This window comes from Symphalangus syndactylus, chromosome 2, assembly GCF_028878055.3.
Source record: "Symphalangus syndactylus isolate Jambi chromosome 2, NHGRI_mSymSyn1-v2.1_pri, whole genome shotgun sequence".
NCBI classification, from domain to species: Eukaryota; Metazoa; Chordata; class Mammalia; order Primates; family Hylobatidae; genus Symphalangus; species Symphalangus syndactylus.
The window spans coordinates 42642990-42656734 of record NC_072424.2 but is presented as its reverse complement, the minus strand read 5'-3'; the positions used below and the strand labels follow the sequence as shown (position 1 = coordinate 42656734).

The window sequence follows — 13745 nt, the reverse complement described above, 5'->3', positions numbered from 1 at the left end:
TACAATCCCTCCCCTTTTGAAAATCACTAATAAAAACTTGCTGGTTTTATGGCTTGGGGGGCATCACGGAACCTGCCGACATGTGATGTCTCCTCCAGATACCCAGCTTTAAAATTTCTCTCTTTTGTACTCTTTCCCTTTATTTCTCAGACTGGCTGACACTTAGGGAAATAGAAAAGAACCTATGTGAAATAATGTTGAATTATCGGGGGTGGGTTCCCCCGATAATTCAGTGTGGGCTCTTTTCTATTTCCCTAAGAGTTGGCCGGTCTAAGAAATAAAGGGAAAGAGTACAAAAGGGAGAAACTTTAAAGCTGGGCATCATGGAACCTGCTGACATGTGATGTCTCCCCCGAACACCCAACTTTAAAATTTCTCTCTTTTGTACTTTCCCTTTATTTCTCAGACTGGCCAACACTTAGGGAAATAGAAAAGAACCCACATTGAATTATCAGGGGTGGGTTCCCCTGATAACAAATCAGTTGGAAAAGAATGAAGGATGCCTTAACTGGTTCTGGAATTGTTATTCATACATGTGTAAAGAAGTAAAATTAGATTCAGACATCAGAAAAGAAATAAATACCATGTGTAGTGAAGATTACTTGTGAAAAGCAAAACTTCAAATGGGCATTTCAATTTTGGGATACAAAGGTATTTCTTAAATAAGACACAAAAAGTATAAATTATAAAGAAGAAGATTAATTAGTTTTTCTTTGAGATGGAGTCTCACTTTGTCACACAGGCTGGAGTGCAATGGCACGATCTCAGCTCACTGCAACCTCCACCTCCTGGGTTCAAGTGATTCTCATGCCTCAGCCTCCCTAGTAGTTGGAGCTATAGGTGTGTGCTGCCACGCCTGGCTAATTTTTGTATTTTTAGTAGAGACAGGGTTTTGTCATGTTGCCCAGACTGGTCTTGAACTCCTAACTTTAAGTGATCCACCCACCTCGGCCTCCCACAGTGTTAGGATTACAGGCATGAGCCACAGTGCCTGGCCAGATTAATACATTTTATAACATTAAAATTAAAAACCTACAGATTAGAAAAGTTATTCCCAACATATATAAAATTAAAATATTAATATCCAGAGTATTGTGTTAACTCCTAAAACTTCATGCTTTAAAAGTAAATAAAGTGATATGTGGCCATGCATGGTGGCTCACGCCTGTAATCCCAGCCCTTTGGGAGGCTGAGGTGGGCAGATCACAAGGTCAGGGGTTCAAGACCAGCCTGACCAACATGGTGAGACCCCGTCTCTACTAAAAATACAAAAATTAGCCAGGTGTGATGGCGCACACCTGTAATCCCAGCTACTTGGGAGGCTGAGACAGGAGAATCACTTGAACCCAGGAGGCGGAGGTTGCAGTGAACCGAGATCGTGCCACTGCACTCCAGCCTGGGTGACAGAGACTCCATCTCAAAAAAAAATGTAAATAAAGTGATATGAAATGGCAATATAATATTTTCTTAAATAAAAGTTGTTACTTGCAAAAGAATTAATTTCAGGATTTCTTATGGATAATTAGAAGGACAAGTAACTTACCTTCAGATAATGGAGCATGCGTTGTTTCATGGCTGAAGATTCTAAAGTATTTACTTCATTATTTTTGTATAGTCTTTAATAATATCTATAATATAAAATCATTTCCAAGTGCATTGGGGATATATAATACTGAAAATGCATAAATAACAAAAGCAAATTTACCTTATTTAGATGAAGCATCCTGACAATCTTATACTGACTATATATGTGATATTAAAATTATTGATTATAGTCAACGCACATCGACTACTTAGTATATGCCAGGCACTTTACAGATATTGTTTCAATTAAGTCTCACAAACAATCTTGTGACAGAGGTATTATTATTATTATTGAAGAGGAAACTGGGGTCTGGAGCAGTTAATCAACTTTTCCAAACCACACAGTTAGTAAATGCCAGGGCCAACTTGAACCTAGGACTGTCTGCCTCCCATGCCCATGCTCTTAACCACTTATTTTGTTTTTAGTGATACAGGGCAAATGCATACATGAAGAATCTTTCCTTGATCCTCTTCACTTTTTTAAAAAATCATTTTCTCAGTCACAAATCTTGTTCTTAATCATTACTCTAATTTAAAAGATGAATGGACTTCAATCTAGACCCAAACAGAATATAGTTGGAAACCGGTTTTTAGCCTATCCTCAGTGGGAGAATCTAAAAGAAATGTTTTCTTCTGTCAGTCTCAGAATGTTTCCAGTGTCTTACACATGGACTGAAGTGACTAGTGATATTTATTGCAACGTGTCGTATGTGAACTCTTTGTTACATTCAAGAAGTTAAACTAACAATTCTGTATTTAGGAGTATGAAAGTCAGAAAGAGAAGGAGGTATCCATTTCAGATGTAAATTCTATTACAGCACAAAGGATTAATTCTGCCAATTTTCTGAAAAAGGTAACAACACAGTATTATCAATATATTTGCATCTGTTTTTGTGAAAACTGGTCTGCTAGATCCATGGTATTATAGTCCCTCCAGAGAGTCAGATGGACGAATCCACTCACTCATCACCTCTTTCAGATTACTGAGGAGTTTTCTGTTCTTTTCAGACCTCTTTTTGAGTTAGGTTACTTCATTGTCAGTGAACTCATTATTAAAGCACATCCCAACCTTTTCTGTTTAAACATAAATTTTAAAGACTTCCCATCTCTTCTTTGACTCTAAAAGTTCACCTTGAGAGATACCCCAGCATTTTGCCAGAACTTGTATTTACTGGTGCCTCATGATGTCGACTATAGCAATTCAGGAGATGAAGGGATGAAGGAGCTACCAGAGGCACACAGACAGTATTAGAAAAATAGATATGCTTTGAAACAAAGCCAAATAGTGAACATTTACAAAACACTCTAGCAGAGCCTTAACCAGGTTTGAGTGGAATCCTTCACTGGATTTCATGCCTGATTTCTATCGACCCCCATCACGCCACTAGACTTAGAAGCTTAGTGCAGGGGTGACATCTACAGATCCTTAGTGCCTAGCATAGTATCTTACACTTTGCTGATAAATGTTTGAGAAATTAATGAATTAAAGGATGGGAGTTGAGGTGGTTTCTACAACTCCTACAAAAGTAGACTCTTACCCACCTACGTCTTCTTTGCTGTAGAGCACCAGCGCAGCCTTGCAGGGTAATTTGAAAAGAAGCAAGGAAAGCTACGGAAAGATCTAAGAGATACATTCCAGATCCCTCATGGGGACAGATGAGAGGCAACCATGTATAGCTAGTACAGCCCCAGGCAGGTGTCTGAAGACCTGTTCTTACTACCCTGTGTGTCACTGGCAAGTAACCAAATCACTGAGTCCCACTTTATTTTTTACAAAAACGGACAATATTAATGCTTGCTTTGCTTTACATCCAATGTGAGGGGCAAATGAGATCAAACTGCAAGTGTTCTTCTAGTTCATACACCATGACTGAGATGGAATGTGGACCGCTGTAGCTCTCCCAGGCATGACACAGCCCCCTTTATCACTGGCAGCTGTTTTTCCCACTCATCCCCACCTCTCTTACTTCTTTTACTAGCTTGCTCTATGTTTTAAGTTAGGATGTGCTTTAATAGTGAGTTTGTGGTCTCGGGAAATAAAGAAGTGTTCTTGCTTATAAGAAAAGAGAACACATACCCTTCTTATCCTGTTTCTTCTTTTTTATGTAAGGAGAAGCCCAGGAGGGAGGGTAGCAGAGGGTTAGGAAGGATGTAAGAGAGCAAGTATCTGAGGATGCTTAAACATCATACAAGAATCCCAGAAAGGCACTTTCCGAACATTTTGTGTTTAGATTTTAACTCCTTGTGAAGACTTCTTTGCTATCTGAGGACAGTTTAAAACTACAGGTTTGAAAAATAAAATAAAATGAAACTACAGGTTTGGTAGTTTCATGGGATAATTACTATAATCAAAGATACTGGAAAAGTTTGCTTCTGGAGGCCTATTACGGCCATAGGTACTTAAATCCTCCCATGAGAGGAACTCATGGAACTGTGAGTTATGTGCATTACATTTCCTGGTGTGTTACTGGAGTCAATGATGGCTGAGGCCAGGATTACAGCAGTACAGAATGAGGTCCCAGTAGTCTCAAATATTACTAAAGTTTTTACTGAAACGTTTTCTCTAAGAGGGTACCACATCTCTTCAATCTGTCCATTTCATTAATTTATTCAACAAATATTTATTGAGCACGTATTATAATCCCTGAGCTCCTTGAGTATATATTCTATAAGTCAGATAATGGGAAACACATTATTAGTATGTTACAGAGTGAAAGGTGTTACGAAAAATAAAGTAGGAAGAGAGAACAGAAGTTCTGGGGTGGGGGTTGGGGTGAGTAGGGACACAATTTTAAATAGAAGTGGTCAAAGAATCCAGTAAGAAGGTAACACTTCTGCAAAAGACCTAAAGGAGACAAGGAAGCTAGCCATGGAAGTTTAGGGAAAGAACATTCTAGGCTGATGGAACCCAGCGTAGAAAACTCGGTGTAGAAGCACACCTGGCCTGTGGGAGGAACAGCCAGGAGCTCAGCTTGCATCATGCCAAGGCAAAGTGGGAGAAGAGAGAGAGTGGCCCGTGAAGGGGCCACCGGGCTCTTGTTCACCTTCAAGGGAAACAATTTGTTGTCCGTGTGGCAGGTTAATTTTTAGGAGTTAGTTATGTTTTTCCCATTCGTCTCTCACCACTCCATTTTCCTATCTGCTTCAAGAAGATAACTAGGGTCTAGATTACATTGTCTCCAGAATGATCTTTGACAGGACAGAAAGCAGAAAATTGCCTCCAGACATGCCTCTGCCTGGTTTCATATCTGAAAAACTAAAGACAGGGTAAGAGGAGAAAGGGAAGGATTTCCTCAGACTAAAAAGGAGATGTTCAGAGTCTAACATGGTCTGTGGGTTCTCCAAGGAGGAACTAAGGTCTGTGGGTTCTCCAAGTAGGAAGAACTCAGGGAGACGGCTTCCTTCAAGCACTGACTTTCTTGCCAGGCTGCCAGAATGAGGTCTTAAAGTCAGAATAGGACTGACTTGAAGGAAATACAGAACTGGGATCACATTTCCTTGGGTTTGTAGATCAAGACTCATCCATTACTAGTGGCTATTGTAGAAGTGGATTCACAGGGCAATTGTCTCCTTTGGTGAAAACTAGTTCTGGCCACATACACTGTGAGTTAGATGAAAAAAATAAGAGAGCAAAGAGTTTAGGATGAGATGAACTGGATGTAGAAGGACAAAAAAAAGTGGAAATAAACTAGCTTTGGTGTGACAGTGTCAAAGTTGGAAATGACTTTAATAATGGCAGCAAACAGAAGAGTATTTTCACTTGTCTAATCTCCTACTCCATTCATTGCATGCAAAAATTAGGAGTAAAATATACTGGCACCGGTAGCATTGTAAATACTTAACCTTAAAATATAAACAATACATTTTTTATTAAATTCTAAATTTTTTTTAGGTGAGAAGGTTGATAATGAAGAGAATTGTTAAAATTAGCAAATGTAACTTGTCAGATATTGTGACTGATTATGAAGAAATTGTATCTACAAGGTAATTGCTAAAGACTATTAAGTATGAAATATAAACCTTTAAGATAATATCTTTAAAATCCTCTAAGTTCTCTATTTTTATTTTAGTTAAGCCATATGTCAAAAGATCATAACATGAAATATAATGATTTAAAATATTTGGTCAATTTAAAGTTGCATTTTGGGATCTCTACATGATATATTTTCAATTATACAGTATTTGCGGTCAGTTTTTTGCCCTCTCCGTAGACAGGTTTTAGGGCAAGAAAGAAAAATAAAAGAAATACCTTTGTCCCAAATTAGTTTTGCCCTAAGATTTCCTGTCCTGAGACTGCTATGGGAAAAGTTGTTGCTGCTAGCACCATGCTAAGCCTATAATCATCCCTTTGCAAAACAGAGAATCCTCAGCTGTACAAAGGTACTGAGATCCACAGGCAGCAGTTGGGGGAGCGTTTGCTGAAGTAACTCAATTCTCATACTGTCCTATCTGTGAACTAAGGGTAGGAACAGGGCTGTCTCTGGGAAAACTCCCTGGAGGCCACATGCAGCCTCTTGGAATGATCAGTAAGGTTTTAACGGGTTTAGGATGCTGAACTCTATTGTGTTTTACTTTTCAGTCCTTGAGGGGAAAATGAGTGTGACCATAAAACTATAATTCTATGGATTTGTGTTGCCCGGGTTGGCGGCATATATAACTAATTCTAGTTTCGGAGCCATAGATAAAATGTTAATATTTGGGCACTTTCAAGAGAATGATTCCTGAACAATGAAGAATCTTCCAAAAGATCATCATGTTTCATGGCTTTACTTCTCCATGTCCATGTCTCTGTTTGGACCATGTACCCAAAGGGCAAGGAGCAATCACAGTCTCTCTCAACATGAAGGAACATAGCACCTCTTCCTTCCTGTGCTAAGAAAAATATTTCTCCTTGAGTTTAAGACAATTCTGTCTCCCCTCCATAATGCAGAGAATATGGTTCAGAATAATGGTCTCATTTCAATTACTCAAAAGACTGATATCTTTTAAAACCAAGAAAATGTAAATGAGGCTAATGATTATTTTTTACTCTTTAGCCAATTAACAGATGCAGTTTGTAAATTTGTTGAACCACGGAGAAAGTTAAAACCTCAGAGGAAAGAAAGGAAAAAAGTCACAGCACAGACGATCTCTGACGGAGATATTAAGATTCTTGTCCGAATAGTGAGGGCCTACAATATTCCTACCAGAAAAACAACAATTAATAGGTAAGGCAATATGCCCCAATTTTTAGAGTTGCAAAAGGTCTATTTTAAATGTGATAATTCTCCATGCTGTTCTATTTGTAAACCTTTGCACTTTGTTAATGCTCCATATACATAAAATGAATGAAAATTGAAATCTTCATTTGCATAGTCAAACCTACCGTCAATGCCATGTATTAAGAGTTTTCTGAGGTTCGAGATTCCCAGAGTAACTTTAACATGTATATTTTGAGGGTATTGGCTGCATGCTCACCTTCTCATACTGTATCAAGTAAATGCCTTTGTCTCTATTCCCTGTTGTGAAAATTCTGAAGCTTCTGCTGCCAACTGCCCTGTTCCATGCCACTGACTTTCTCAGTACTGGAAGCAGAAACCTGGAGAAAATGAGTGGGACACTAATTTTGTTTTGGGAAATGCCCCAGGAAAGCTGTGAAGCAAATGTGGAATGGTGTGTAAAATCAGAATTGCTACAGTTACACCCTGCTCTGTTTTAGACCTGTTATTTTTAGGTAACATCTACAAATTGTATGTGCCCCATTGGGTTTTATTTGTGTTTTGGGGACAGAGGATACATGGGGCCAGAGTGGACATCACCAGTGGGTGGGGAAAGTACAGCATCAAGAATATTAAGTGCCCACGTGTATTTAGTGTATCCTGGATATTTAGTGTCTCATATATTTAGTGTCAGTGTGATTTATATATTACTAACATTTAGTACCCAAATGCCTTAAGAATGTTAGGCATTCCCCTCTGTCTGTGTTCAATACATGTGCCCTACTTGCTTACATTTATGCCTACCACAGCTCATGAATTCTTCCTATGAAAAACAAATGCTTTGCTTACTGGCTACTAATCTATAGTTAACATCTCTTAAAGGTTTTGCCAATGCCTTACAAATTACAGCCTTGTTCATCTAAAAGAATTAAATATGCTCAAAACAAATGCATATTTCAAACGCTGTTTTGTGAAATAAAGACATACGAAATCACCACCATTTTCTATAAGCATCATGTTGTTAAAAAAATAAAGAATATTGTAACACCAAAAAAGTAGGAGAGATATATTCTTAAAGTATAACTTGTCATATATATAGAGAGAGTGTGTATATATATATATAGAGAGAGAGAGAGAGAGAGTGTATTATATATAGAGAGTATATATATAAAGAGAGTGTATATATAGTGTGTGTATATATAGTGTATATATAGAATGTGTGTACATATATATAGTACAGTCTGTACTATATATACAGTAACACCAAAAAATTGTAACACCAAATATTGTAACACCAAATAAGTAGGAGGGATATATTCTTAAAGTATAACTTGTCATATATATATATAGAGAGAGAGGGTATATATATATAGAAAGAGTCTATTATATATAGAGAGTATATATATAGAGAGAGTGTATATATAGTGTATATATATATAGAGAGAGAGAGAGAGTATATATATATATAGTACAGTCCAGCCCTACGGGGCTTAGCAGATGTTCTCCCCGTGTGCGGAGATGAGAGATCGTAAAAAATAAAGACACAAGACAAAGAGATAAAGAGAAAACAGCTGGGCCTGGGAGACCACTACCACCAAGATGTGGAGACCGGTAGTGGCCCCCAATGGCTGGGTGCGCTGATATTTATTGCATACAAGAAAGGGGGCAGGGTAAGGAGGGTGAGTCATCCAAGTGATTGATAAGGTCAAGCAAGTCACCTGATCATGGGACAGGGGGCCCTTCCCTTTTAGGTAGCCAAAGCAGAGAGGGAAAGCAGCATACATCAGTGTTTTCTTCTCTGCACTTGTAAGAAAGATCAAAGACTTTAAGACTTTCACTATTTCTTCTACCACTATCTTCTAAGAACTTCAAAGAGGAACCAGGAGTATGGGAGGAGCATGAAAGTGGACAAGGAGCGTGAGCATTGAAGCACAGCGCCACAGGGAGGGATTTAGGCCTCAGTATGACTGCAGGCAGGCCTGGATAATATCCAGCCTTCCACAGGAAGCTGGTGGAGCAGAGTGTTCCCTGACTCCTCCAAGGAAAGGAGACTCCCTTTCGTGGTCTGCTAAGTAACAGGTGCCTTCCCAGACACTGGCATTACCTCTTGACCAAGGAGCCCTCAAGCGGCCCTTATGCGGGCATGACAGAGGGCTCACCTGTTGCCTTCTAGGTCACTTCTCACAATGTCCCTTCAGCACGTTACCCTATACCCGCCGGTTATTCCTTGGTTATATTAGTAATACAACAAAGAGTAATATTAAAAGCTAATGATTAATAATGTTTATACTAATGACTGATAATGTCCATGATCATCTCTATATCTAATCTGTGTTATAACTATTCTTATTTTAACTATTTTCCTTATTACACTGCAACAGTTTGTGCCTTCAGTCTATTGCCTCGGCACCTGGGTAATCCTCCGCCCACAATATATATTTTAATTGACATCCATCATGAATAACTTGCCTTTTCTTCCCCTTTTTCTGAATACCTGTGAATATTTTATCATAGACTAGATCTAATCCATAGTTCAATATTTACGTGTTGCGCTTCCAGAGTAGTAATTGTCAAATGTTTAGCTGTAACCACACATGATAAGACAATTCAAAGCAAACTCAGTAAGAACCAGAGAAACTGACTTATTTATCTTCAGAAGCACAGGAAAAACCCACCCACTCCTACCAAAACTAATATTAAAACTAATTAAGGTGTATGTCTCTATATTGTTTTTCCTGAAGAGCCTTGGATATGCCTACTTGTTCGAAATCATCTATATCTTGCCTCAGACATAAAGAAACAATCAAATCAGTAGCCTCGGACGAGATCTTACGTGAGATAAGTATTTAACACTTCTATAAGGTATAATATTGATTATGTTTGTTCTGAATTACAATTGACTCTTAATTCATCTCTCCATCTATATTTTCTCTGGCTTCCCGTTTATTTTCCATGACACAGTAAAGGTGGCCTTTATAAAATGTAATTCTAACCATTTCATTCCCTGCTCTCAGGGTCTATATGATAAGGTATAAGCTCCTTAAAATGGTTACAAAATCTTCAGGCATCTGGCCCATGCCTACAATCAGCCTCATCTCTCTCTATCCCATAGGCATATCATGCTACTCCTTGTTCAACGAGGCCTCTACTAGTTGTTTCCTTTGCCTGGAATGGCCTCAACACATATCCATGTTATTGTGAACTATGACTTAAAGTTTCAAAGCACATGCTCAAGCAATGTTTTCTCCATGATGCTCTCCTTATTGTCACCCCCAAAAGTTAATCATTCCTTTTCCTGAATAATTTTCATACCTTAAAGATATTTCTCTTATTTCTCACATTTCATTGCACTTGTTTACCTGTATATTTTCCCCTGATAGACTTTAAAATCCTCAAGAGAAAGTTCTGTTTATCTTTAGATCCTAGAAAAGTACCTGATATAGAATAGACCCAGTAGATGTTTATTCAATAAATAAATAAATAATGGTGGTTTGAAAAACTAGAAAAATTAAGCCATACATTTGCCAAGTAATTTCCTAGACCTCTACCTTTATCGACTATATACAGTATTTCAAAATCTAGTCAATGTTTATTATGTGTTTCAGGATACTGTACATCCATTCGTGGAAGTTTCTTTCCAGCACACTGTATACCAAACCAATACAGCAAGTGGATCTCATCCATGCTGGAATGAAGAAATTAAAGTAGATTTTATGTAAGTTGGAGTTCATTTTTCCATAGCTCCTAAAAAAAGAGCAATAACAAAATTATTTTCTTGAGCCACTTATTGAAAATAATTATTGAAATAGGCTTTATTTAATTTAAGCTTTTAAATTATGAAATATTTCATGCACATAAACTATATAATGTATATTGTATAGCATAATATATAATCTATATGTATATATAAACAAAAATTATAAAGAAAAGTAATAAAATCAATATCTATGTATTTACCATCCAGCTTAAAAAAATATAGTATTACCAGCACCTTAGAAGGCCTTTTGTGCCATTACCTAACAGCATCTTCTTTCTTTCTCCCCAGAGGTAATAACTATGAATTTGTGTTTATCATTCTTTCTCTCCTGTATGATTTTACTTCATAGGTATTCATCCCTAAGTATGTATTATTTACTTATGTATGTTTTCAACTTTATATAAATTGAGTTATATTTGTGTATTCTTCTGTAATCTTGTTTCTTTAATCTTAATTATTTTGAAAGATTCATCTATGTTCATGCTTGTAGCTGTTTGCTGTGGTCTAAATGTGCTCACCAAAATTCATGTGTTGAAAACTTAACTCCCAATGTTGGGAAGTGAGGCCTAATGGGAGGTGTTTGAGGCCATGAGAGCTCCACCCTTATGAATAGATTAATGTCATTATAAAAAGGGGCTTGCAGTGTGAGTTCACTTTCTTCTGCTCTTCTGCCATGTGAGGATACAGCATTTGTCTCCTTTTTCCCTTCCATCTCCCACTATGTGAAGACACAGCAAGAAGGCCCTCACCAGACACCAGATGCTGACATCTTGATTTTGAACTTTGCAGCCTCCGTAATTGTAGGAAATAAATTTCTGTTCTTTATAAATTACCTAGTCTCAGATACTCTGTTATGGCAGCACAAAATGAACTAAGACATTGTTATTTATTTATTTTTACTTCTATATTGTATTCTGTTGTATAAAACTGCCATAATTTATTTATACTTTCTTCTGTTGATGAACATTTGTCTTTTTTCTAATTTTTGCCATTGCAAGCAATATTGCCTTGAACATTCTTGTACTTGTCTTCTGGAGCACATGTGCAAGAGTTTCTTTTTAAGACAGTGGGTGTCATACCTTTTTATGTATTCAAATCATCTAGACAGCTTTTTTTTTTTTAATTAGGACAGGATCTCACTCTGTTGCCCAGGCTGAAGTGCAGTTGTATAATCATAGCTCACTGCCTCAAACTCCTGGGCTTAAGTGATTCTCCTGCCTCAGCCTCCCAAGTAGCTGAGACTATAGGAATGTACCACCACGCCCAGCTAATATTTTTAATTTTTATTTTTCTAGCACTGGGGTCTCACTATGTTGCCCAGGCTGGTGTCAAACTCCTGAGCTCAAATGATCCTCCTACCTGGCCTCCCAAACTGCTGGGATTACAGGCATGAGCCACCACACCTGGCCTGCTTCTTAAAACACAGACTGGTAAGCCCACTTCTCTAGTTCCTAGTTCAGTAGGTCTGGGGTAGGGTCTGATAATTCCATCTTTAGCAAGTTCCCAGTGGTTCTAATGCTGCTAGTCAGGTGACACTTTAAGAACCTGTTTTCTAGGATATGTGTTCAAAAATGGAATTGCTAGGTTGTAGCTGAAGTCAGCTTCAACTTTACTAGACAATGCCAAACTCTTTTCTAAAGTGATTATATCAATATACACTCCCAACAGCAGTATATACAATTTCCTTTTGTGCCATGTCTTCATACTATTTTGTGTTTTAAAAATTATTTTTCTCAATATGGTGGATCTAAAATTATATTCTCATTGTGGTTTAATTTATAATTTCTTTTTAAAGAGGCAGATTTTTTTCAATTTTTTTTAATTAAGAGACTTTATTTTTAGAGCAATTTTAGGCTCACAAGAAAATTGGATGGGAAGTACAGAGTTCCCACAAACGCCCTCAGCACAGCACACACACAGCCTCCCTCAGCATCAACATCTGCATTGTGTGATATTTGTTACAATCAATGAGCCAACATTGATACATCATTATCAACCATAGTCCATTAGGGTTCACTCTTGGTGTTGTACATTCTATAGGTTTTGACAAATGTACTGTGACATGTATCTACCATTATAGTATCACACAGAATGGTTTCACTCCCCTAAACATCCTGTGTGCTCTGTCTATTCATCCCTTCCTCCCCCTGGAACCTTGCCAACCACTGATCTTTTTACTGCCTTCACAGTTTTGCCTTTTAAGGAATGTCATTGTGTACATCAAGCTTCTCCAGAGAAACAGAAACAATAGGATGTAGACAGAGAGAAAGAGAGAGAGAGAGAGAGAGAAATTTATTTTAAGGAATTGGCTCACATGATTGTGGAGGCTGGCAAGTCCACAATGTGCAGGGTAGGATGGCAAGCTGGAGACTCGGGAAAGAGTTGCAGTTTCAGTCTGAAGGAAATCTGCTGGCAGAATTCCCTCTTCCACAGGGGAGGTCAGTCTTTTGTCTATTAAGGCCTTCAACTGATTGGATAAGGTCCACCCTTATTATGGAGGGTGATCTGCTTTACTCAAAGTCGACTGGCTTAAACCGTACCTAAAAAATATCTTCAGAGGCCAGGCATGGTGGCTCACGTCTGTAATCCCAGCACTTTGGGAGGTCAAGGCGGGCGGATCACTTGAGGTCAAGAGTTTGAGACCAGCCTGGGCAAGATGGTGAGCCGTGCTGGTGGGTGCCTGTAATCTCAGCTACTTGGGAGGCTGAGGCAGGAGAATCGCTTGAACTTGGGAGGAGGAGGTTGCAGTGAACAGAGATTGTGCCACTGCACTCCAGCGTGGGCGACAGAGGGAGACTCCGTCTCAAAGAAAAAAGCAAAAAACAAACAAAAAAACCTCCAGAGAAACATCTAGAATAATGTTTGACCAAATATCTACAAACTGTGGCTTAGCCCAGTTGACACATAAAATTAGCCATCATAGTCATATAGTTGGAATCATACAGTATGAAGCCATTTCAGATTGGCTTTCTCCCATGAAAAACATGCCTGTAAGTTTTCTCCATGTCTTTTTATAGCTTGATTTCTTACTTCTTTTTACCCCTGCATAATAGTCTATTATATGGATGTATCACAGTTTACTTATTTATCCGCATTGAGCTTCTTTCCATAGGTTCATTGGTCATTGGTATTTTCTTTTCTGTGAAATGCTCTTTCATTACTTTTGTCTATTTTTCTTTTTTTTTTCTTTTTGGAAATTATTTTGT

General features: G+C 38.0%; 1 protein-coding gene across 2 annotated transcripts in view; it reads left to right on the top strand.

The window, feature by feature from the left end:
- Nucleotides 1–11935, top strand: part of LOC129468518 (protein CC2D2B homolog) — a 98504-nt gene extending 86569 nt beyond the window's left edge. Inside the window, exons 22-27 of one of the 2 annotated variants that reach the window (XM_055254170.2) lie at nt 2345–2437; nt 5477–5568; nt 6621–6791; nt 9524–9615; nt 10388–10497; nt 11835–11935. In XM_055254170.2, the coding sequence (XP_055110145.2) occupies nt 2345–2437; nt 5477–5568; nt 6621–6791; nt 9524–9615; nt 10388–10476 (537 nt within the window). In that variant the 3' untranslated portion in view covers nt 10477–10497; nt 11835–11935. Of the gene's footprint in view, nt 1–2344; nt 2438–5476; nt 5569–6620; nt 6792–9523; nt 10498–11834 lie in introns of both variants that reach the window. The other variant, XR_010118109.1, reaches the window with a different exon arrangement.
- The last annotated feature ends 1810 nt before the right edge of the window (nt 11936–13745 follow it).